This window comes from Mytilus galloprovincialis, chromosome 2 (assembly GCF_965363235.1).
Source record: "Mytilus galloprovincialis chromosome 2, xbMytGall1.hap1.1, whole genome shotgun sequence".
Lineage (NCBI taxonomy): Eukaryota > Metazoa > Mollusca > Bivalvia > Mytilida > Mytilidae > Mytilus > Mytilus galloprovincialis.
In genome coordinates, this window is record NC_134839.1 from 85,293,997 (window position 1) to 85,321,327 (window position 27,331).

The 27,331-nt window shown below is 34.1% G+C and overlaps 1 protein-coding gene across 3 annotated transcripts; it reads left to right on the top strand.

Annotated features, from left to right (window-relative positions):
- Positions 1 to 843: 843 nt before the first annotated feature.
- Positions 844 to 14,689, top strand: LOC143064673 (procollagen C-endopeptidase enhancer 1-like). 3 transcript variants are annotated; one of them, XM_076237666.1, is made up of 7 exons: positions 844 to 1,044; positions 6,669 to 6,726; positions 8,397 to 8,512; positions 10,121 to 10,261; positions 11,763 to 11,856; positions 12,693 to 12,820; positions 14,187 to 14,689. In XM_076237666.1, exons 1-7 carry the CDS (start codon positions 987 to 989, stop codon positions 14,342 to 14,344), a joined length of 753 nt encoding a protein of 250 aa, XP_076093781.1. In that variant the 5' UTR covers positions 844 to 986; the 3' UTR covers positions 14,345 to 14,689. The 3 variants fall into 3 exon arrangements, with proteins under 3 accessions (XP_076093781.1, XP_076093783.1, XP_076093782.1); XM_076237667.1 differs by having other exon boundaries at positions 1,029 to 1,044; positions 8,456 to 8,512; XM_076237668.1 differs by lacking the exon at positions 14,187 to 14,689 and having other exon boundaries at positions 12,697 to 12,820.
- The last annotated feature ends 12,642 nt before the right edge of the window (positions 14,690 to 27,331 follow it).

A 27,331-nucleotide genomic window follows, 5' to 3' on the forward strand; every position in this document is an offset into this window, starting at 1 on the left:
TGCTGCCTACTTGATGTACTCTCTACTCTTTTAATGACAGTTTAGTTTGAAAAAAAATAATTTGTACGTCACCATCAGAAAGCTTTTAATATACCATATATCCATGATATTAAGTTGACAGAAGTTATGTGTTGAAAAACAGGATGAACAGTGATCCCTATATTTGAAAATCGGCGGACATGTTAAATTTATTATATTTGATATTAACACTGTTTTTCTGTAATTGCCCTGTTTTTCTGTAATGGCCCTGTATTAATGCCCAGTTTGTCTGTATTAAGCCCAATTAGGGTTTATAATAAACAGTCATTTTTGGCAATAATGCACTTAGTTGGTTAATAATTAGATTTGTTCTCTTATTAAAGTCGTCATATATATTACTAAAACGGCCATTAAAAGAATAGCCAGATTCATTTAAGGTCCATTTTGCCTAAGGGAGTTCAAACCTATATGTTTTGGTTATTTTTTAATTTATCAATGCAGAATTTGAGAAATTTTTTTTTTTTATAAATGATGCAAGTACCGAAACACTGGTTACTGAGTAGATATATTGGCTATCATATTTGAGCTGTTGAAGAGGACTTGGTTTGACAAACATTTCCCTTCCCAATGTCAACATATTGAGCCATAACGAAGAGTCGTCACATTAGTTCTTTGTCGTGTTGAGTAGGGTAACTTACAAGCACATATATAGGGATACAAACATTGTAAAACAATTTTATGATTTTGGTAAATATGTTAATGACTTTAGTATAATCAAATCCAAAACATCCGTTATATTAGTTAAGTGTTAATCTTAGTATCCGCGTTGTCCGCTTAATAACATCTAAATATCCGAATCAGAAATTATACGTGTCCACTGGTTATTTTTCTCCTTAACACTAAATGTGCGGATAAAGTACCAATCAATAGTACAACCTAATACATAGAAACATAAAAACAACCTGTTACATGTATATACAACTTTTAATGTTTTAAATAAGATATAAATGGAAAATGTGATGTCTTCGTTTCAATTAATCTTCGTCTTATTACACATATTAAAGGGTAAGTTAAACCATGATTTTATAATTCATAACATTTTGTTTGTATTGTTTTCGAAAACAATTATTATATGTGGAACAAATTCAAACTATTTTCGATTTGAAAGTAGATTTTTCTTGAACTTTTTTGTTAAATCAATTGTCACAGTGCCTTAATTGTAAATATAAGTATTTCACATGCATTAGAAAGTCCTCCATTATAATTTTGATAATTTCGCTCTGGAAAAATCATATTTTTTCATTATGTTATAAATAATGTATAAGCAGTACCATCAAGTCTGCTTCATCACCGATATATGAAGCAATGAAAATTTAATCGATACTGATATCTGCATACAGTTCCGTAGATATTAACGGTGTATGGATAGATAACGACCAAATGGTTTCGGGAGGACTAAATTATACAACTGACGTCAGTCGTAACTTCCGATATTGCCTTACATGTATGTAACCCGAATAGTTCAGTGAGTATATTCAGTATGAGTATGAGAGCTTTCTATAAAACAGGCTCACAAAGAAGTGTTAAAATACTCCAACAAATGTGTATAGGTCCCGTAAAATTTATCAAATCAAAATGAGGGTATAATATGGTAAACTACACATAATGGCAAACAATATTTCTTTCTAATGGTTTCAGAGAAGTTGTATTCACAAAGTGTTATTTTCAGTTTCTATCTTAACTACTACAGCTTTTAAGAAATAACCTTGAAAAAAACAAAAATAGGAGACAATTAAAGGCAATATAATTCAATTGGGTTATTTCGGGTATGCTTTTCTTTTCTGGAATTGTTTTATCCTTCATAAGTTGTGCTCTATAAATTATATAGTTTTTACTATCCACACGCGTAAAAACACTACTGCCAAAAATCGTCTTGACGGGCGATAATAATATGGGTGGTTAAGGTCCCCGCTTTCAAATCAGTTGACAATAATAAATTTAAGACTCTTTCCGCAGCACTTCGATAAAATCTCATTAAGGAAAAGTCTTATTTACTCACATGGTCCATTGTAAAATCTGATTGCAAATATATTTGCTGCAACTCATATAAAGACTTAGTCTTCTTTTATTACTATGATAAAGGTAAACATGCTTGAGGCACTTCCGGGTTATTGTAAGTTGCACCTTTTGCATATTTGTAATTATCTTTTAACTATAACAGATGGAAACTTTCCTGCAAAAACGATAAAATCTACAAAAAAAGGCAAATAACAGAAATTGACAATCAACTCCATATATGACATGGATTATTGGCATTTACAATTACATTTGTTTCGGGGGGTTTTCTATCATAGTAGAAAGGGGTAAACTGTGGATGTAAACATTTCAAATGACCAAGAAGATAAGATTTTGACATATATAGGTGAACATATTTTAATGTATTGATCGCTCTCTACAGCCTCTTATTTTAGACAAAACTTTACGTTATTAAACATCAGACAACGAGAATCTGTAAACAACTAGATAATATCTACAAGAAAATAAATTAATAGAAATTTTCAACGGCTCCTTATTGAGATGAGAGCCTTTTAAAATTACTTTACTTTAGCTTTAAATATTCTCCATTCACTAGAGCACATCTGATCAGAATTTTGATGTATGAAACATGGCTACAACTGCTATTTTTAATGTGTCATAGTTGTGCCAGTTGAGGGATTCAAAATTCAGGGAAAGTTTTGTTCTTAATAACCTGGGGCCGGTTTCACAAAGCTAGCCTAAGACCTGTCCTAAGATGTGTTGTAGGACATGTCTTATGATCATCTTGTGACTATCCTAGGACATATCTCAGACCTCGTCTCCAAGCTGTCTTATGATGATCTTAGCTAAGAGATCCTAACCCTGTCCAAGTTCTTTAAATTTTCAAATATCAACATGGATTTATTGAAACATTCATGTAAATGTAGTATGTGGTTCCCATTAATTACTATAAGCGTATTGATTATTATTCCATTATTAAATAATGTGTACAACTAATATAAAATAGTATTGTAATATATAAAAATATTAATAATGCACCAATTTACAAAAATCAAATACATATTTTATTTAAGGAAAATAAATTTTATAAAGTGATGATCTTTTTTTTTTTTTTTTTTTTTTGGTAAAAGTGTGAGTTGAATTCAATTTGTTACTGTATCGGTTACAGTAAATGAATAAGGTTAAAGTACAAAATCGTGCATTATTCCTAAACATATATCGAATGTTGTTTTTTTTTATTGATGAATCATTGTTGATAATTCGTCAACCTATAAAGAATTAGTTAGCAGCAGTAAAGGCAATCGGAACAACTCGGCCTTTCTGGTTGCACGAAGAACTAGCGAGAATGGCCGAGTAGTTACGATTGCAGTAAAGGGAGATTTGCTAATTAGATAATACATAAATAATTTTCAAAATTAATATAGAAAATAAGTGTAAATTAAATAAAAGTATGACTATCCTAAGACCATCATAATGCACCTGTCGTGTAGTCCTAACTTTATGACCAATTTTATAGAAGAGATGTATTAAGTTAGGACCACTTTGTGAAACCCACTTAGGACTAAGATATGTCATAAGACCATCCTAAGACATGTCTTAGTCCTAAGATTCCGCACTTTTTTTTTTGCATAAAAAATAATCCTACGAAATTATAGTGTAGTTATTTGTTAATATATATTTAAAAGAATATGACAAATAATTTAGTATGTTGTCATAATTTTCAATTAGATTAAACGTTAGTAATTGAATATGAATTGACCAACACATAAAAAGGGTAAAGATAGCCATTTAATATTTAAGGAGTCAAATCAAATTTCTTGCAGCGTTGACTCATTTGTAGATTTAGTCTTGCTTATAATCATTTTTTACTATAACAGTTTTTTTCTTTATTTTGCATAGTGTTTGGCATAAAATATGATAATGTTTTACTATAACAGTTTTTTCTTTATTTTTCATAGTGTTTGGCATAAAATATCAAGCATTTGGGGGAAAACATGTACACCCATAGTCGTTAATTTCTGTGTCATTTTGGTCTCTTGTGGAGAGTTGTCTCATTGGTAATCATACCACATCTTTTTTTTTTATATAGTATATATAGAACAGATATATCATGTTTAGGAGGGGTATTTGCGAAAAAAATAACAGTCGAGAGAATGTAAAATTTCACGAGCCGTAAGGCGAGGGAAACTCATTCTCAAGACTGGTATTTTTCGCAACTACCCCTCAAGAACATGCTACATCTGTTTATTATATACTTAGTAGAACATACAGATAAATTGTATGTGTAATACAATCAATGGCCAGCGTGCTGTATCAGCCACCCGTGATGATATCGATATCAGCACGGTTGCAAAAGCTTTATCACACCTTTAATCTGTATGACGTCACGTCATCGATTGCAGTCACTGTTGAAGGCTTTATCAAAACCCTTATCTGTATGACGTCATATCAAACTTATAATCTGTATGCCGTCATTTCAAACCTTATCTGTATGACGTCATGTCACATAAAAAACATCTACTTGAGATATATGTATATAATAAAGTGTATATGATATGGCTTTTTCAATATCTCACACCGTATCAACCCTCAACCAATATAATCCCTCGAGCAGAGCTCTTGGGATTATATTGGTGTCTCGGGTTAATACGGATGCGATATTGAAAAAGCCATATGATATTCTCTATTTAATTACACCGAATGTTAATGTTGAAAAACCCATTGATGATCGTGACGTTACAACCGTCCAGTCGGATAGAGTATTTTTGTCAAATATCACGGCAGAGAGGGTAAACAAAGGCATGTCCTTTTTGCAAATACCACGACGGCGTTAAAAAATTATCGATATTCATTTGATAACAGAAAATTGGTGAAAAATACACTGGCTATCAACCAATCAAAACCAAGGATTCTTACATAAGATGTAATTATTGATAATATAAGTACTATCGTACAGCGTATCTTATGAATATGTCAAGAATGAATAAACATTGCTCCAAATCAAATCATGTGATGTGCTGTTACGCGATTATTTAAGTTGACACAAAATGATTATTAAAATGAGAAAAGGATTTATTTTTCTATTCAATATTTATGATATATAACTAATTTTAATGCGATTATTAGACATATAATGATATTGATTATTAATTAAATATCGTATTAATGAAATTGCAACAGATGTTTTTAAATACATAAATATAATATTTTTGTAATAAATTTTCTAGCTATAAAGATAAATGGGATTGGGGATGGAAATATGAAGTGATGAAAGATTGGTACATTATAAAGTTACAACTAGTGTCTAAGAAATATACCTACTGGTATTCTCACATTAAAGAATCAGTAAAAAAAATGAAGCGTTTATAATCAATTACATATATTTCGGTTAAAGCCGAGTGTTATGCAGCATAACATACTGCTGTTGAAGACGGTGCAATTTAACACTTTTTTACCTGTTTTGAAAATTTTTCCATCAGCGAACATCTTTAACCAAGCACGTATGTTTGTGTCTAAGAGAAAACATCAAATTTTATCTTTTCTACTGATTGTTTTACCTACTAAAAACTTGCCCAACATCCATCAAGACTACAGTTTTAAGCTATTTGTAGACATTTATAATTCGGTCCAACAGATAAGAAAATGGAACCAGACGATACCGACAATACCATAGCAAAAAGTGAATTGACGAACCATAAATCACTTTACAGAAATCCCTACGAAATCTTTGAGGTGAACTCGGTTCCCCGGAAGGGTATAAACTGCGCATGGCAAATACAAAGTAGATGATTCCTCAAACCATGACCAAATTCCAAAATCGTATAAGACAGTAAACGACGGTGTTAGTGAATCGAGACATGTAAGCAAAGACATGTGTTGCTTAATTTAAAGCAATATTATTCACATGTCAACCCTTTCCATTTCAAACTCTATCATTGGAATAAAGAGAGTACAGAACAGGTGTTTCACTCTATAATACTAGTAATTAGATAACAACAAAAACAAATATAATCAATATGTAATAAAAAAAAAACACTCGCAGTTACTTAAAACAAACTTAAATAATTGGAGTCGTTTATATTCAACCGTCTCGCTTTGTCTTTTAATTTCGATGACTGCATGCATTTTGGAGTAAATTGCCAGGGTAAGTTGGTAAATAGAAAAACGGTAACATAAACTCCCATCAGGAATTAAACAATGCTAAAACGGGTATTTTGTCTAGTTGGTATACATAATAACATCCAGTCATATTGGAATTGGCAAACTAAATCTGATGCATCGTGTTAGGAAAGTGTTGTTTTTGCATTAAAGAACACTTTCAACTACTTTTTGAGGTAACCTGTTAAATTGGCAAAATTCCCGCCCAATCCAAATACCCGTTTTCAGAGTGTCGAAATTATCCGCCCTTCATCGTGGTAGGAATACTTAGTAGAAACTGTCTATTAGATTATGTGTTTATGCATCAAATATTTGCCGCTGTACATGGCAAAATATTACGACACAATCTTTCTCAATGCACAAATTATGCAGAATTTTAAAGGAGGCAAAAAAAACAGACATTTAGGTCTTAAAAAAACATCAGTATAATTATTAATAAGCTTTTTTTTATTTGATAATTACAATTAGAGTTATATGCTTGTATTTTTTTACAGAAATCTGCGCTAACAATGTACAACTTCAGCTCTTTGAACCAACCATTATTGCAAATCCGTAAGTAATACATCATATACTTTAGTTATGCGTAATTTAGAATAGAAATGTCAATTTTTAACTTTTTCCTTTCATAACACGTTTTACATGTAAAACCTAATGTTACGAATTTACTGTTTAAGAATATAATAATAGTTCTACAGTTATATATTTTCCGATATCTCTATTAGTTTCCCATATCATCTTTTTATCGTTGACTGAAACTGTATCTAAAATCTTCCCTTTATCCTTGGTTGCTATCAGACGCTTTACCTGTACAGTTGTTGCTAGGGTGCTCTCTTCGAGGTCCGCGTTAGAAGTATAAATAGTGGGTCATTCTTATCGGAGACGTTGTAAGAAGAAGACTAAAAAGTTAGGACCGTTAATATTTAAAGACGAGTAGCAGGATTTTTCAAACAAAGTGGAGTGTTTGAAACCTGTTGAGAAAATATAGATAGTTTCGGTTCCGTAGAAGTTGTATAAACAGGGTTAGTGCTAAGGTTTTGCGTTCCACATCTCTCACTATTGCAGTGAGTGTTTGCTGTTAAACCATACCTTAGTGCAACCCTGTTCAAACAGTTTTATAAACATATTTTAATAAAGTTTCATACGTCGAACGTTTACAACAGTTTGAATAGTTTCCATACATTTGTTTTATATATTCAGGTTTCAGCCCGTTTGATACATTTCAGTTCAGCCCCTTTTTATACATTCAGGTTTCAGCCCGTTTGATACATTTCGGTTCAGCCCCATTTTTATACATTTAGGTTCAGCCCCATTTTTATACATTTAGGTTTCAGCCGGTTTGATACATTAAGGGGTAGTCCCGTTTTAAACATTTAGGTCTCAGACTAGTTCCAAACATTTACGTTTCAAACTAGTTCCAAACATTTCGGTTTCAGACCAGTTCCAAACATTTAGGTCTCAGACTAGTTCCAAACATTTAGGTTTCAGACTAGTTCCAAACATTTAGGTTTCAGACCAGTTCCAAACATTTATGTTTCAGACCAGTTCCAAACATTCAGGTTTCTGACAATAGTTCCAAACCGTCAGACCAGTTTCATACATTTAGGTTTCAGACCCGTTCCATACATTTATGTTTCAGACCAGTTTCATACATTTATGTTTCAAACCAGTTCGATACATTTAGGTTTCAGACTATAGTTTCAAACAGTTGGTTTTAAACAGTGTTAGACTGAAAGTGTTTTAAACAGTTTTCAATTCAACAAGTTCGGGTTAGGTTGATGGGTGTTGAAATTCGTTTTATGTAGTATAGTATTTGTTTCATATTTGATAGTGATAGTGTAAACTTTTTATTGACTTTAAAACTTTTGAATTGCTTTTCAAATCCCAGGAAACTGGTACGAACCCGAGGATAAAAATATCTAAACGTGCCCGCCCGGTTACACGTTACACTAATATTTCAAAATATCAACATTTGGCACCAGCATCAACTTTCAACATAATTTATTGTAGGAAATAAAGTTTCAACTTATATGAATTTACCTTTGATATATACTTTTTTGATACTTTTCACCCGTCGAGCAATTGCAAGTGTCGCCCATATGGATCGACCAATTAAAGTAATTTAATGAAATAAAACATAACTGAAAAATTAACAAATCGAAATTAAGGTAGCATATTTCAGATGCTAATGATTAAAAGTATGTACATGTAGTTCAAATTTGCAGATTTCATGAAGTTAAATACGTTCTACAAAAAACTGACGATAATGCTGCTTTCTTGATAGAGGCAATACCTGGTAAAGAGCCATGTAAAAGAAGTGGACATTTTCGTTTTTATGAAGGTATTCTTAATATACAAATTATAACGTTGTGTAAATAAGTTTATTAAACTGAATGATAATATTTAAGTAAATCAGTATAAAAAGAATCTCAAAACATTCAGTTTTTGTACTTAAGCATGAACCTAAGAAACAATCTTTTATTTTTAATAGGCTCTAAACTTTTAGTTCACCTGGCACTACGTGCGATGTTAGCTCTACTCAGCTCCTTTTTGTTGCATGCAGATGACAATGTGTTTAATCCATTTTGCTTTAATTCAGCAAATAAAATATGTTTAAACTAAACTAAACTAAAACTTAGTCCAGGCATTTCTTACAGAGAATGGTGAATTGAACCTGATTTTATAGCTAGCTAAACCTCTCACTTGTATGACAATCGCATAAAATTCTTACTACATGCATTCACGATAGCTGTTCTGACCCAGGTGGTTGATATGAATTCGAAATATTATAATTTCGAAAAAGGACGAAGTCCATTTGTTCAGTATGGGTAACAAATTTAAAGGAACCTTGAAAATGAAAGATATTATCTGCTAAGGCAGCAACCATTTGATTTTCTGGGGGGGGGGGGGGGGGGGCTATGGGTTTTTTTTGGGAAAAAAAAGTTTGTTTCCATTTTTTGGAGAAAAAAATAATTTGTTTTTGATTCTGAGAAAAAAAAATTGTTTGTTTCACCCTCAGCTGCCACTATATGTAATGCTAAAATTGAAAGAAAAAAATTGTTTTCGACTTGTCGCGAAAAAAATAGATTGTTTTTCGCAGCTGGCGAAAAAAAAAATTTGTCCAGAAAAAAAAAACATAGCCCCCTCTAGAAAATCAAATGGTTGCTGCCCAAAATAAAATAAAATAAAATTACATTTTAACGTTAAGATTATTTGTATTCGTCGATAGTTTTCTGAAGTTACTTTAGTATGCAAAAGACGACAACAAAGGCACATTAATATAGAAATATCAGGCCTTGAATTACAAATATTATTCTGGAATAGCTGATCTGAAATTCTAATATCACGTCCTTATTACGCTTTGTAAACAAAGCCGTGTTCTAATGAGCACAAAATATGTTTCACACATGCGCACGAACTAACTGTGTATATTACATTATTTCCATCGTTATCCTTTAAAATATATACATTTAAGCAGCTAGCATAAACTTTTATTATATATTTTTATAAAACAACATATATTTACCCTTCTCGTAGTTTTTAAACTTATCAAATATGAAATGTAATGCACAGACTCCTCGGGGAGGAAACGGGAAAAGCCAAACATTTTTACGGTATTTTCGTACGCTTCGACCTGTATTTGTCCTATTAGAATCGAACTAATTCCTTCGTGTCATGCTCTATGCTCATTTTAACATGGGTAGGCATTATATTTGCCACATTTTACACCTCGCTAACGCTCAGTGTAAAAACAAATATAATGCCTACCCATGTTAAAATGAGCATAGAGGGTAGGCATTATGATATTTGACCACATTTTACACCTCGCTAACGCTCAGTGTAAAAACAAATATAATGCCTACCCATGTTAAAATGAGCATAGAGTAAGACATGAAGGAATTATTTCTTAAATAACAAAAAGTTAAAACATAATATTTTTTTTCTTCAGGAAGCGGTAACAACGGAATACTTCGTTTTGAACATGGATGCATGGCCGAAGTGAAGACATGGGTTGCTGACAGCAACACTGTTTCTATGGATGTAAATAAACCAGCATTTTATGTTTGGACACTTTTAGCCAAAGATCAATGTAAGAAGAGGACACACTATCTTAGTGATGTATTGCTATCAGAAAAAATAACTAATATGAATATACAATGTATATGGTTTTAAAATTTTAACTTGACAAATTGTCTTTACACTTTAACATATGAATCTTAGTGATATTTAAATAAGGCAGTGGCTATTCGTCTGGCTAGCCGGACAAATAGTCAAAAATGTCTATAGCATTTTTCCGGTTTTTCGCTATTTGTCCGGTCAAACATATAATGATGAAGATATAACATAGTGTGTTGAAGGATATAATAAAGCATGAGTAGTTTTAAAATATATTGTCTCATCGTTTTATGAAAAAGAACTCATTCTAATAAAAAAAAAAAAAAAAAAAAAAAAAAAAAAAAAAAAAAAAAAACTATACATTTGATTCAGATTTTTTTTTTATTCTAAAGTAAGGTCCTCAAATGATTATGCACGATTTTTCATTTAAGTTATTCGGAGAATTTTAATTTATATGAAATTAGAGGAAATGATAGGCACGTGTAACCTGTCCCCAAAAGTAGGATCTCCGTTGTAGTATAACTTGACTTAAAAATAATGCATCCAAGCAAGTTTGATAATTATTTTTTTCCGAATGGGTTTTGCCTCCATAAGGTAAATGGAGGTAAATCATCATTTAAACTTTGATTTCAGGCTTATTCCTCACAGTTAATATGTATACTCTTTTGTTCTGAAATCACTCCTATGGAAATTTGTTTACAGCAATCACAATCTCTCTTGTTTTCTTTATAACATCTTTAGATATAAATCACGATCTCCGATTCTCAAAACGTCCATTGCGTACGCGCGTTTGTTATCCGACACCTCATCCGGGACACTTACCGCGTCACATGACACTTTTATTGCTATTGAAGATGTGCCGGCATCCGCAGACGGATGGCCGGACGAATAGACACTCCGTTTAAATAATGTGGTATGTTATAAAAGCAGCCAGTACAATGAATATTTTATTTCAATCCATATGTAGTCACGTCATTACAGCTGAACGGACGTGCTGGGCCAGCTCTACTTTACCCGCTATCTTCAATGAGGGTTTACAGTTAGATGATCAACGACTTACTACTTTAGACCTTCATTTCACTGCCTCGCGGCTTTGGTCCTGATAATGCTTCCTTTAATACTACGTCCACGATTCATCTACCAGTACTCCATCATCGAGGTTAGCGGGCTGCCAAGCTGACCAAACTGGCCCTGAAAGCAGCCGTTGTGAAGAATAACATCAAATTAGTAAACAAACCAAATCAAAACAGCTCACAAAACCAAGATGGCGACCTCCAAAATGGCGACCACCACCTCTCCCTGACCGATGGCACAAAATTATTTAAATGCTCACCAATTTCCTTCGGGCACCGAGCCGACCGTGCGAGGGCTGTATAGCCAGTCAAGGTCGTTAAACACTTCCATATATATATATATTATTTTATGTCAGCTTTGTAATTCAAATTTAACATATACATAAATATATTGTATTTCAGCTCAAGGTGCATGTTTAGGTGATCCGGTGAATTTATTAGCTGAACGAAGAGAAAAGTTCATCACCACTGCTACTTTTCCAAGGCAGTACCCTGCGTAAGATATATATATTTTTTATACACAAAAAGTACTGGAAATAATATGACTTGAAATATTGAACATATGTTACTAATGTTACAGTTATATCTTGTTTCGTTTTGTGTTAAATTACTGTAACAAAATCAAGATCCATGCACTAGAAAATCAAAAACAGTAGTATACTAGTATATATGAAAATAGGCTGATGTGGTATGGTTGCCAATTAGACAACTCTCCACCAAAGACCACATGACATGCAAATTAACAACTATATGTCACAGTATACGGTCTTTAACGACAAGTTAAACCCATACGACATAGTTAGCTACAAAAGGCACCGAAATGACAAATATATATCAAGTCACGAGAAAGCTAAATGCCTGATTTTTGACAAAACAATGAACGAAAAACGAATATGGTCATTTTCCTTGTCTATATATTTAATGTATGGAGTAGGACACGTCGTGTGTTTACATATTGCATGTGGATGTATTTATTTGATGAATTAACAACATCTGTCATTAATGATATACATATATAAAATTATAAATACATGTATGTGGAAAGTTGCACACGAGATGCACACACTGTCTTGAGGTTGGGCTGCTATGAGCCCGTTGTATTTCCGTTGGTTTCGTAGAAATACAAAAATGTCAAAACTTACTGTGCAACAAGCTGCCGATTACTAACTTTAAAATGAGTTGATTTATTGTAATTACATTTAAAAAGAACTCCTTTCAGATATCAGGTTTATTAATTTGTCCACCAGACATGCGCTCAAAGGAAAAAAAGTTAAATGGTAAAATACAGTCCGAAGTTGATATACTTACATATTAACAACATCTTCTTTCCAGACAGGTTAACTGCACGTGGAGAATAACATCGCCAAATCACAGAAATATAGTACTGACCGTTTATTATTTGGATGTAGAAGTAGGTCCTGAGTGGAACTGCGTGTTTGATTATATAAGAATTCAATCAGGTGAGATGATATGACCAGTTTTATAGAGGTCTGGAGTTGGCATGTCAGTAACTGTTAGTAGTCCTTTGTTAATTTATGTTCATCATTGTCATTTTGTTTAGTGTTTTCTGTTATCTTATGGAACATCGGACTCGGACTTCTTTTTAAACTGAGTATTATACTGTACGTGTTGCTTTGAGTTTTTTTGTTATTCCACATTGGATACATTGTTTAACCCCTCCGCATATTTGCGCCTGTCGAAAGTCAGGAACCACTATCCTTTATTTGATTTTTTTGAATTTTGGTTCATTTATATGTTTTGTAGTTTAGTGAGACATCTATTTTCGGCTCTGAAACTGGTAATATACGTTTAAATAAGGGGCCAGCTGAAGCCCGCCTTGGGTGTGGGATTTTTTTCGGTATGTTAAAGATAAGACCCATTGGTGGCCTTCGGCTCTTATGTCGAGTTGTGGTATATTTTACACCTTCCCCGTTTCCAATATAATTCGTTTTATTATTTTGTTTGCAGTCACATGTTTATATCATCAGTGAATGATGACAACTTGACAAGATGTTTGTAAATTGTTGATGGCTTTTTGGTGACAAATATATAAACCCAGGTTTTAATCCTCAATCAAAGGGTGACTGATTGTTACATATGTTTTCCCGTGTAGCGTCAATTTTACTGTGAGAGATGCATTAATGGTTAACCACGCCCGTTTTGGAGAGGTCGTAGAAGACATCAATACAAGACCGATGCCTTGTTATGTTGGTTCCCTCCGTAAAATATTCAGTAAGCCTTCGGGAAAACTATTAACAGTTATCGTCAAACTTGTCAAATAATTGCTGGGTACCAGCCTAGTGTATTGTATAAGGAGAGTATCAGGATATCGACACGGTATTTAGATAACCATTGAAACAACTCGGACGGTTACAGACCATATGATACCATCATGGGAAGTCAATGTTGTTATACACCCTACTTAGTTCTCTGACGATCCATAAGAAGGGTAGCCTGTCTGGCACAATGCAAGACATTTCAGCGCCTATTTTATATTATACATATACCTCTTTTTCGCGTCGAAATACTAGTTTTAACCTCTATATCCAATTTGACTTACTTTCAAAATTGAATAACACCAATCTTATTGTGTTTCGGTGCTAGTTAAGGGTCTGTTTTGTATGATCGTTGATGGTTACTGAAATCTCTTTATCAGTCAAATTTTTAGACTAGTTGCTTCATGTACGACATAATAATGTTTGACTGCGGCAAGATTTTTCTATATGTTCACCCAAATAAATCCTTTTTACATCTCGCCATTTTATTACCAACAAATGAATGTATTAACAAATGAATTTATAGAATTGTTGACTTTGTCTTTTTCAGATAATAACGAGGACTATTTATGTGGTGAGAATATATGGGAAAAAGAAACGTTTTATGGCGATCATTTTCATGTGGATTTTATAAGTGACAAAAGTGGAGTAAGAAATGGATTTTTAATTGGTTTTCGTGAACTGAATATTATACACGACGATTTATAACAAAAATAAAAAGTAGCATATCTTCCTGTAATTTTATAATATGTGTCTTATAAACAGCATAAAATCGAGCACATGTTTAAGCGAATTCACGAAGTGTTACAGAGGATAAACTTTATTTACTAAGGCGGCTAATTGGCTAATGACTGGTTATACTGATTGGTATTATTGAAGTGGCACTGTTTCCTCATTTACTGGTAAAAAAAACTGTCACTGTGGCACAGAAACTTGTTTTTGACCTTGCTGGTTAGAACGGCAAAATTTCAGCCGGTAAAAAATTATGACGGAAACGCTTTGTAATGTAAAATGTCGAATAAAAAGATGCATGTTGCCTTTCAATCAATTTGACATGGGAACAATTTTCGTTTCTTTCTACTAATTTGTCCGTTATAAACGATAAGGTTTCTTGAGCCTCTTCATACGGTATGTATATTTTACGTCTTGTTCGCTATAGTCGCGGTTTAGATTTCAATTAACGTAATGTTTGTATAACTAGTTAAGTCGGGGATTTCGTCGCCACTAATGAGTTAAAAACTGTTACTGAATTCATTTACAAATATAAATATTTGATTCAGAAATTTGTTGTAACTGTAGAAATCTTATTTAAAACTGTCGTCATATTCTTATGTTAACGGTGATGTTGTTAATAGAGCCCTTAAGTTTAGATACGATTCTTGTAAATTTATTATTCATTTGAAACTTTTTATTTAAGGGTTTAGTCAATTTTACAAAACATCTTAATCCTTAAATATTGTGTTAACGGTACTTACAAAGTATTATGTTCTGAAAGATTAAAACACAACAAACACATTTTGCAGTATGTGTGCAGTTATTAATACTTTAATGGTCCTACATCATGTCGATACTGTATACTTGTATTTTGGCATTTCACAAGGTCATGCATTTCTTGAAGTGTTTATGACGTCTTTATACTTAATCCGTTGGATGTGTACTGTTTAGTCTGAGTGAACATGACACATTTATTAGCTGTGATTGGCTTTGAACTAGCTTTTATCGCACCTCGGGTAAATTGACGATGTGATTGGTTTAACGCAATCACGTCGATACCCTCTATATATGTATCTCGTAAAGGGGGGGGGGGGGGGGTCAGTGGATACCATAGACATAATGTAAACTGTTATTTTTATTGTATTGAATTTATTGTTTAATTTACAACAAAAAAGGCTTTTCAGGAAACGATGCGCATGCAATAACTTTGTTATACGCTTCATCGCTTATGCCAAACCATCTATCGATTTTACTTTACCTCTGTGGATGCAAAGGGGGTCAGTGTCAAACTATATATTTTATATGATACCCATGGCATTTGAACTCGGATTGTAATTTTTCCAAACGGATAATTATACCACATATCCTTATTTTTATACTTAAAATTAAAATGTGATACGGTAATGATCCTTTAGGAAGATAATCAAGTCCATCGTCGTACAATCGAATTGATTGGTATTCGCTAAGCACCGCCTTAACACAAGACTATATTATGGCACAATAGCTTGATATAGCTTGATATATTTGGATTAAAAAAGACATGATGTCTACAAACTCTGACAGAATTCCCTTTATTATACCAAAAAAATCAAAGTACTGATGTACTGTCAACTCAGGTGAACCCAAGAGCTGATGTCTACGTGGCATATAAATTATACAGATTTCCATCTCCCTGCAGACAACTAGTAGAAAAAACTTGCTGTGTGAAATATTCCGGTCATATCAAACGATAAAATATTTCACATCTAATCGATTGGCCAAGTTCTATGAGCACAGAAGATCGAAAGGGACAACTTAACTAGCGCTGACCTGTATTTACTGATGCTTTGGCAATCATGTAAAATAAAGTTAAAATCATAATTTATAGTATAAGATATTGTCAGATACTATAATAATATCTAAGATAATAGCAGAAACCTGCAAAATTGCCGTAAAATTACTAACTCAGGGGCATCAACCTAACAACTGGTTGTCGGATTTGTCTGAAAATTTCAGGGCAGATATATCTAACTCTGATGAACATTTTTGCCACCAAGTCAGATTTGTTCTAAATGCTTCAATTTCAGAGTTATAAACCAAAAACTGCATTTTACCCTATGTACTATTTTTAGCCATGTTTGCCATCTTGGTTTGCGGGCAGGGTCATCAGACACATTTTTTTAAACTAGATACTCTTATAATGAATGTGGACAAGTTTGGTTACATTTGTCTCAGTAATTTCAGAGGAGAAGATTTTTGTAAACGATCACAAAAATTTAAGAAAAATTGGTAAAATTGACTATAAAGGGCAATAACTCCTAAAGGGATCAACTGACCATTTTGACTTATTTGTATATCTTACTTTGCTGAGCATTATTGCTGTGTACAGTTTATCTCTATCTATAATAATATTCAAGATAATAACAAAAAACGGCAAAATTTCATTAAAATGTCCTTAAAATTACCAATTCAGGGTTAGCAACCCAACAACCGGTTGTCCGATCCATCTGAAAACTTCAGGGCAGATAGATCTTAACTTGTTAAACAATTTTACCCCTATGTCAGATTTGCTCTAAATGCTTTGGTTTCAGAGTTATAAGGCAAAATCTACATTTTACCCAAATGTTCTATTTTTAGCCATGGCGGCCATCTTTGTTGGCTGGCCGTGTCACCGAACACATTTTTTAAACTAGATAACTAGATACCCCAATGATGATTGTGGCCAAGTTTGGTTAAATTTGGCCAAATAGTTTCAGAGGAGAAGATTTTTGTAAAAGACGGTGACAACGACGGACGCCAAGTGATGAGAAAAGCTCACTTGGACCTTCGGGCCAGGTGAGCTAAAAAGGTTAGTTTAAACATATTTATTTAAGGTGGATTGGGAAACAAGTTTTGCAACTTATATTAATCCCTTTCCACTTTGCGGGTGCGAGTGCTGCCTTGTAGCGGTATAAGCCTACTCTTTTTCGAAATCATCAAGGGTGTCTTTAACGTGCAAGAGATATGGCTCTCTCTTAACACGGGCAGCCATTTATCGTCACCTTCCGACGGCTAAAAAGGTTAAAAGTGGTCTGTAGAGTGGATAATGCATTCAATGATTGTTTATTTAAAAAAGTAAAACAAACACTCTTCCTCAATACGAGACGTTTTAGCGACTTATTCTATACTCCTGTTACCTATATGCTTATGTTAGCTTAACGAATCTCTGAGTGGACCTTTCCTGTTTTTAAATTGTCTTTATTATTCTTTAATAAGTTTTAAAAAGTCATAACTTTAAGAGAAAGAACTCATCTATTTTGTAAATCATGCCATGATTAAAATTCAGCAGTGTTGACGCTAGGGGACTACACTTTCAAAGGAGCCGAGGACAAAACTACTAGACTATTATCATGATTAGACTAGAAAAGGTTTGTTTTTGTATTTGGCTTTTGAATTTTAGTAGTGTGCCACCCAACTACACAAGTGCGTTTCAGTATAATCCTACACTAGACTGCAAGAAACATATATTTTTTTTATTAATTAATTAATTTACTATTTTTTGTTTGCTAAATATGTCATTAATATCCACAAACTGAACAAATTTGCATTGATTAACTTGAGGAAAAAGATGCATAATACATAAATTACCAGGTTAGCGTTGATACATTCGTGTGACGTTTAGTTTATACTTCTTCAATTTTTTGGTGTACTGATGTACTGTCGTAGTTTCATGAGGGGTGTCCGTTGTTATTCTGTGGTTCACATGTTTTAATGTACTAGTAAATTAATTATCTATGCATTTCTCTGTCCTGGGTGTTTTTGCGTTAATGTGTATGTAGTCTTTCACGTAATATCATTTTAGCGGTATTTTTTAATATTGCCATATAAGCAGGAGCTTTGGTTAGCCATAACAAATGGTTCAAGCTCCGTTTTTTCTTCTTTTTAAAATGCCCTATACCAAGTCAGAAATGTGGCATTTATTATCGAATAGTCGGTTTCTGTGTATGTTGGCGTTTGTTTTTGTTTCAGTTCAGTGTTTCTGTTTTCCTCTTATGTGTTTCTTTTGTTTTTAGTTTGTAATCCAGATTTTTTGTTGCTTAATCGATATAGTACTATCGAGCAGCGGTATACTACTGTTGCCTTTTTTAACAATATATTTGCTAACTCTAAACAGTCGATAAAACTCTAAATGCCTGAAGATAAGCACAAAACCGCAAGTTTGATTTAATTTGGCAAATTATGTGTATAAAAAAATGTATAAGAAATATATTCATAAACAAAACCCAAGTTATTTTGGAACTAATATTGTAAATTTCTGTAACAAATTACTTCGACGTCTTGCAAATTCAATGCATTTACTAAAATTCTCTGAAATCATCGCTTCAAAGACCGAGTTTGGTTGACTGTTATGGAATAACATATATTTTATAACGGTCAACCAAACCCGGTCTTCGAAGTGATAATTTCAACTCAAAAACTTGGAACTTTTGGTTCAATAGCTTCTTTGTAGCAACCCTATATCAAGGAATTTCCTCCCTGACCTTCCTATAAAGAAACTTTACTAACAGTCGCTCTCTGTGAATAGAGTTACTGTAACCAGTTCAAACAAATTTCTGGTGTATATTGCCAGGGCCGTAACTAGGGTTCGCATTCATGGGAGGCAGGGGTTTGGGGGCCGCCGATTGAGGCACCCAAGATAGGGGGGTTGGGGGCACAGCCCCCCGCCGATTTTTTTCTCTCAGTCATTGGCTAAAAATGACCCGTTTCCCTTCGATTTCCTTATTTTCAGAAACATCAGTATTGCTTGAACCTGGAAGCAACTTTTATGCAAAAACAAGCTGAGATTGCTGTTCGGGGTGAGCCAAGGCTCCGTCTTGAAGGTGTTCTTTGACCTATAATTGTTAACATTAAATACATTGTGACCGCGGATTTTTTTTCTCAAATGATATGGCTAAAAATTACCCGTTTTCCTTCGATTTCCTTACTTTAAGAAAGATCAGTTTGGCTGTATCCTTGGAGCAATTTTCATGCAATTATTATCTGTAAAGATATTTTTTTTAGAAACTGGTAAGTTCAAAAAACATATAAAGCAACATTATAGTACGCAAGATATTTTTTTATCGAGGATCTTGAACTTCAATATTTTTTAAAGCTGACAGACATGTATATAACTACAACCAGGGACTTTCTATACTAGTCTAGTATACAAATGTATATATAACCGGAAGAAAAGTGACATTGGGAACTTTTACTATAATTTTCAAAGTGCTTTATAGGAACTCTCGTTTTGAATTGAATATGTATATGAACTCTCGTTTTGAATAGTTATATGAACTCTCGTTTTGAATATTATATGAACTTTCGTTTTAAATTGATTATTTCTCGTTTTAGTTTTCAGTTGACATGGTTGAATATTTCTTGTTTTAAATGTTTCTTTATTCTTAAATATAATGTTTCTTATTTCAAATATCCAAAGAGATTATAGATTTACTATTTTACAACTTAATCCGATGGCTGTCAAAAGTGCTAAACTTACACTCAACTTCAAAAGAGGCAATTATCGCTATTTTGCTAAGTTAAGCCGGAGGACAATAATCCGTTTATTATTACATAAGATTAGACAATGATAAATATATTTCAGGAGAACCTTTTATAATGTTTTAATACCCTTATCTTGAACTTAATTTATATGTTTTGAAAACTGTTGCTGGGAGAGTCTTCCCCTAGCTTTTGAACTGTAAACTTGTGTTAATAAATTTGTATATATTTTATACGGTCTTGCGTTTAAAGCAGCCATAGTGTCAATAATAGACTTACAGACTTTAATGTAACCCGTGCCGAAGTTCACGGACTTATGTCGGAATTTCACGGGGTTATAATTGGGGAGGATTCCTCGATTACCGCAACCTTTGCAGCCAAGCGAGTGTTTTACTAATGAACTAGTCCCAGTATACGAAAATTTAAAAATGGAATTACCGAAGTTGGAACTTTTTAACGCGTTCGAAACAGAAAATGCAGACGTTTGGATAAAGAGATACGAACTAATGTGTGAATTTTCAAAGTGGGATGACGTACAAGCCACAAGAGCATTCACGTGTTTCATAGACAATTATGCTTTAGCATGGTATATGCTACTTGACGACGAAGACAGGAACAGCAAAGATAAACTATTCCGTAAGTTCAAGGACCGTTTTGGTAGAAATTGTATGCAAAAAGTAGGATTTTGGAAGGAAGCGGCCAATCTGAAACAAAAAGACGATGAAACCGTTTCACAATTCATATCTAGGGTTGAGAGACTATGTTTTCTAGCCGGTCAAACCGTATTTATGGAGCGTTTTATATATCAAGGACTTAGACCAGAATTTGTTGTTCCGTTTGTAACCGCAACTGGTCTCAAACAAAAGTTTACCATAAGTGAGGCTATCGATGCTGCATTGCTAGCAGACATGACAATTCAGTTGAAGTCGAAACCGGAACCAGACCAAGTCACCAGTGCTATTAAAGACAATCCTACACCGCAGAAACAACCCAGAAGTAATGGTAAGTGTGATACATACTGTCATAATTACGAACAATTTCAGAATGCACATTTTTACGTTCCCCCTGTCAATGTACTTAATCATGTGAATAGACAACAGATACGCCCCCCAAATAAAAGGCTTCAGAAAAACAAATTCAATTTTTATCCAAGAAGTGTTAAGTCCAACCTATCCCATAATTCAATCAAAAGCAGGTTGATGAATTCTAGAAATAACCCCCCTAATCCGAATATTGTTAATCTGTTCGCAAATTCAGGCTGTTCAAGAGCCGATTGTAAAATAAATGTTAGAATAGGTTCTTCAGTTATACATACTCTTGTCGATACCGGTGCAGCCGTATCTGTCATAAATACAAAAACATATCAGTCATTGCAAGTAGATACACTTTACCCTGTAGATAAGTCAGATTTGTTAGGTGTACGTGGTGTAAATGACAATTTTATCAGAGTGCTAGGCAAAGTTACACTGCCCGTTGAAATAGGAAAACTCACTTTATTTCACGATTTATATATTTTGGATGATGTCAATATGCCACTTATTTTAGGCCGAGACTTCATGCATGATCAAAAAGCTGAGATAAGTTTCCCCAAACAAGTTTTATCATTACAAAACGGAATGACAGAAGTTTCTTTAAGTCAGGGCCAAGATTGGGATCACACCCACAATTTTGTTCGTGTGCTATCTGATGTTACATTTCATCCAAGACAAAGAGTTATTTTTCCTGTAAAAATAGAAAATTTTAGCAAAAACACATCAGGAGTAATTGAACCAAATTTTTCACTTGCTGGCAAACACAATATTATGGGAGCGCGGTGCTTAATACAAACACATAACAACACTTCTGTTTTTGAAATCTTAAATCCTACAAATTCTGTTATTACATTGAAAAAAAATACTATAGTTGGAAATTTTATTAAAATTCAAGATGATAAAATTTTTGGAGAATTAAAAGAAAATTTCGAGTTTATAGATAGTATCAGAACTGGCGAAGCTTCAAATTCAAATAATAATTATATCAAAATTGCTACCGAGATGGATATTGATCTTTCAAAATCCGATTTAAGCGAAACACAAAAATATCAGTTATTGACTCTGTTAGGGCAATATAGGCAAGCTTTTGCTAAAGACATAACCGAATTAGGCTGTACCAAAATAGGCAAACACATCATTGATACAGGCGATGCAAATCCAGTCAGACAATTTCCGTACCGGACTACCCCAAAAACAAAGGAAGAAATAAATACACATTTGGACGAAATGGAGGAACAAGGTATCATTCGAAAAAGCATGTCACCATGGAGCAGCCCCATCTTACTTGTAGCAAAACCCAATGGCGAGAAGAGAGTATGTGTGGACTATCGCAAACTAAATCGTTTGACGAAAATATATACACAATCGCTCCCAAATCTTTCAGATGTCCTAGATACACTTGGAGAAAAGCATGCGCAGACATATAGCGTCTGTGATATGAGACAGGGCTTCTGGCAGCTGGAACTTGATGAACAATCCAAAGAAAAAACTGCTTTTATGACGCATCGAGGTCAGTACGAGTTCAACCGACTTCCATATGGCCTCGCAAATTCGCCTGCAACCTTCAACATGATCATGAATGAAGTAATTCGGGATCTCAACTGGAAAAGTGCATTAGTTTATGTAGACGACATTCTTATTTACAGCAAGAACTTTGAAGAACACCTGTGTCATTTAGCAGCCCTTTTTGATAAACTAATCGAAGCCAACCTGAAATTGAAGCCGTCAAAGTGTCAGTTCGCTTGTAAGGAAGTCCAATATTTAGGCCACATTATCACCAAAGAAGGCATAGCAGTAGATCCAGAGAAAACTGCATCTGTACATTCCTTTGCAGCGCCGAAAAATGTCAAAGAAGTACGTATGTTTCTTGGACTATGCAATTATTACAGGAAGTTCATTCACAACTACTCCAAAATTACTTCTCCGCTCAATCAACTGCTACACAAAGATCAACAATTTCATTGGACAGACGGATGTCAACAATCGCTCGAAACGCTCAAGACAAAACTCACTTCAGCTCCTATTCTAGTATTTCCGGACTTCAATAAAGAGTTTATTTTACATACTGACGCAAGTGGTACTGCAATAGGATATGTTCTAGGTCAACATGACAAAGACAAGAAACTCCGAGTTATTGCGTATGGCGGACGTATGCTACGAAAACCAGAACAAAGATGGGACGTTAAAGACAGAGAATGCCTCGCATTAGTTGTAGCTATCAAACAGTTTCACGTTTATTTGGCAAACAACAAATTTCATGTTTATACTGACCATATAATTTGCAATATCTTCATCGCATTAAAGAGAGTACCGGGCGTTTAGCAAGATGGTCCATGTATCTTCAGACATACAATTTTGAGGTTCACTATCAACCAGGAAAAGATAACGTTTGCGCTGACTTCCTCTCCAGAATTCAGCACCCCGAGAACCAGCGTCAGCGTCGACTCAGTATAGACGAAATCGAGGCTACATATGCAGCAACCGTTCAATCCAGAAAAGAAACCAATCAACAAAGTTCAGTCATCCAACCAGTCCAGTTAGAACACTCAGACGAATCAAAACATGAATCAGTATCAGCAATTAAGGCAGTCACTGAAGCAGATAATCAATATCGTAATGCAGATCCATTACTCATGATGATCGAAACCACAAACCTTACCCAGGGTAGAATCCAAGCAGCTCAAAATGAAGACGAAGAAGCAGGACAAATGCTACAATACATTGAACAAAACACGTTACCCCAAGACAAAAAGAAAGCTGATGTTGTAGTTCGTGAGTCAAATCACTACGTTGTTTCTAATGGTATACTATTTCACCATTACTATCCAAGAGGGAAAGGACACTTATCAGATAGGGTCATCAAACAATTAGTTGTACCAAAGTCATTACGTAACGACGTACTTTTATCGTACCATGATGCAATTATTGCAGCGCACCCCGGTATTGACAGAACTTACAACAACATCCGAATGAAGTATTACTGGAAGAGAATGTACTCAGACATTGAAGATTATGTGAAAACCTGTATTGAATGTCAACAGGGCAAAACGAATCCACACTCTAAAAGAGCACCATTACAGCCTCTTCCGGCAACTGGAGTATTTGAAAGAATACACATGGACATTCTTTGCAATTTACCGCATTCATCAGGAGGTTTCAATCAAATTTTGCTAGTAGTATGTCCGTTCTCCAAATGGTGTGAAGCCTTTCCACTTAAAACAGGAGGAGCTGTAGAAACTGCAAGAGTCTTGTACAACGAAATTATATGCCGATATGGTCCTTGTAGACAAATTCTTACAGATTTAGGGAAAAACTTCACTTCAAACCTCGTGAAAGAAATCTGCAAAATTTTCCAGATCACCAAGCTCAATACGTCATCCTATCACCCAGAATGCAATGCAGCAACCGAACGACAGAATCGTACATTAGCAACATCTCTGCGAATGTATTGTCATGACAACCAGTCAACATGGCCCGACTATTTACAAGGCGTTATGATGGCTTTCCGAAACACAATACAAACCGAGTCAACACAATATAGTCCATATTATTTGGTCTTTGGAAGAGAGCCTCGAGACATTGCACTGATTCCAGAATCAACAAAAGGTCTGAGCAAACATGCAGAGTCAGCCCTTAAATTGATCGTTGATAATCTCACCCAGGCCAGAAAAATAGCCAAGACAAATATTGAAGCTGCACAACAGAAGTATAAAACGCAACACGACAAAAATGTAGAGGAACCAAGTTTTTATATACTAGACAAAGTATGGCTTTACTGTACCCGGACTCCAGTTGGGTTGTCGCCCAAACTCCAACGAAAATGGACTGGACCATATTACATTGCGGAACACATAGGCGAATACACTTACCGTTTGCGCAAAGCTTCTGACAATAAAATATTGAAGGCTCCAGTGCACGCTAATCGATTGAAGAAGTATCTCGACCCCAAGAATCGCCCCACGAACCAACCCAATGAAGTTAATGAAGATCACGATCTAAACCCAGAGGAACTCATGGACATGCCTGAAATCCTTGACAGAGTCAATGACACAATTATCAATCATACACAAAATCAAGTAGGGAAAAATAATCAAAATGATCAAACACAATTACACAAAGATAAGCAACCGTCACAAAATCCAAACCCTCAACAGGACATATATGATGTCGAAAGAATACTTAAGTGTAGAAAACGAGGCAACATTAAGCAGTACCTTACTAAATGGCAAGGTTATAGTAGTTCACAAAATACATGGGAACCATCAAACAACATACCCAATAATTTAATCCAACACTTTCATGCTCAGAGTCAAAGTAAAAATAAGCGAAAACGACATGGATAACTTTTAAAATAAACTACATGTAGGCCAAGTGTTTTTTCTACAGAGCACGGTTTTTATCGAGTCTAGATAATCAACTCAATGAGAAAAGTCTATTTTTGTTTGTCATTTTCACATTTAGAATCATTTTTTATTAAGAACACTTCATTATTCTACTATGAATATTCATTTCTTTTCTGAGATATTTGCCACTGACATTAAGAAATTAAGCAATAAATTGAGCTAAAGTCTGTGTATCTTTGTTGTAGCATAGAACCTAGTGTTTTACACAAGTGAAGGTTGTAACTTTGAACAAAGATCACTGACTATAGTATACCAAATAACCACAATTATTGTTTAGTTGTCGTTATTGTTTTGTGTCATTTCACGCACCATGCTATAAGTAGTTGAATTTACACGTATGAGCTTCCGGGTGATTACATAGATTATCAGTGGAATAACAAAATCATTTTAGAATACAATTTTGGTTCGAAACAGGAGTGCAAGATGGACTCGTCACCTATCTTGTGTTCTTGTTTCCATTGGGTGTACAGAAGTGACGACCTGTATACTACATGTCAGAAAAATGCATTATTATGTTTGATCAAAACCTGCTTACAAGGTACAAATAGCCACTGATAATCTGATAATCGGTTTAAATTCTTGATAGTGTTTTCGAAAACCTTCCAGACAGTATAGTGTAGTTTGATAGAATTCTAAACGGGCCAATGATCATTATTGCCCCCCCTTTTTTTTCCGCGATTCATTGAACACTTAGATACTTAGTTCTACTTTTATGATTATAGTAAAAGCATCCCCTTCGTTGTTTTATATATCTAACCATATATATATAATAGAGCCATACTCTTTTGAGTTCTGAAGCTGAAATAGATATTTCAGTATAGTTATGTCAGTAGTCCCCCTCCTAGTAGTATTAGTATATTTATGTCAGTAGTCCCCCTCCTCAGAGTGATAATATATGTATGTCAGTAGTCCCCCTCCTCAGAGTGATAATATATGTATGTCAGTAGTCCCCCTCCTCAGAGTTAGTCATGATACTTATGTCAGTAGTCCCCCTCCTCAGAGTTAGTCATGATACTTATGTCAGTAGTCCCCCTCCTCAGAGTATAGTATATTTATGTCAGTAGTTCCCCTCCTCAGAGTACAGTATACTTATGTCAGTAGTCCCCCTCCTCAGAGTATAGTATACTTATGTCAGAGGTACCCCTCCTTAGAGTATAGTATACTTATGTCAGTAGTCCACCTCCTCAGAATATCTAGTATATTTATGTTTATCCCCCTCCACATACCCCCTTTGTATTTATCTATTAAAAGGTCCAATATGTGCATTTTCTATGTTCGTGATGTTTTCAGTATGTACACACTTTCAGCAACTAGAGAGACGAATTACCCATAGATGAATTACCCATAGACGAATTACCCAAAGACGAATTACCCAAAGACGATTTACCCAAGACGAATTACCCATAGATGAAATAACGTTAAAAACCCAAATACGAAATGTAGCCATTTGTGCTCGGGACGAGCACTTCGGGGAAGCAGTGGAGAATATAACCGGAAGAAAGGTGACATCGGGAACTTTTACTATAATTTTCAAAGTGCTTTATAGGAACTCTCGTTTTGAATTGAAAATGTATATGAACTCTCGTTTTGAATAGTTATATGAACTCTCGTTTTGAATATTATATGAACTTTCGTTTTAAATTGATTATTTCTCGTTTTAGTTTTCAGTTGACATGGTTGAAGATTTCTTGTTTTAAATGTTTCTTTATTCTTAAATATAATGTTTCTTATTTCAAATATCCAAAGAGATTATAGATTTACTATTTTACAACTTAATCCGATGGCTGTCAAAAGTGCTAAACTTACACTCAACTTCAAAAGAGGCAATTATCGCTATTTTGCTTAAGTTAAGCCGGAGGACAATAATCCGTTTATTATTACATAAGATTAGACAATGATAAATATATTTCAGGAGAACCTTTTATAATGTTTTAATACCCTTATCTTGAACTTAATTTATATGTTTTGAAAACTGTTGCTGGGAGAGTCTTCCCCTAGCTTTTGAACTGTAAACTTGTGTTAATAAATTTGTATATATTTTATACGGTCTT

Excerpts from the sequence above, each read along its gene's own strand:
- LOC143064673 (XM_076237666.1), top strand. The coding sequence starts at position 987 with ATGGAAAATGTGATGTCTTCGTTTCAATTAATCTTCGTCTTATTACAC. Across the intron at positions 1,045-6,668 it reads CTTATTACACATATTAAAGG|AAATCTGCGCTAACAATGTA; the intron begins GTAAGTTAAACC and ends ATTTTTTTACAG. Across the intron at positions 10,262-11,762 it reads ACTTTTAGCCAAAGATCAAT|CTCAAGGTGCATGTTTAGGT; the intron begins GTAAGAAGAGGA and ends ATTGTATTTCAG.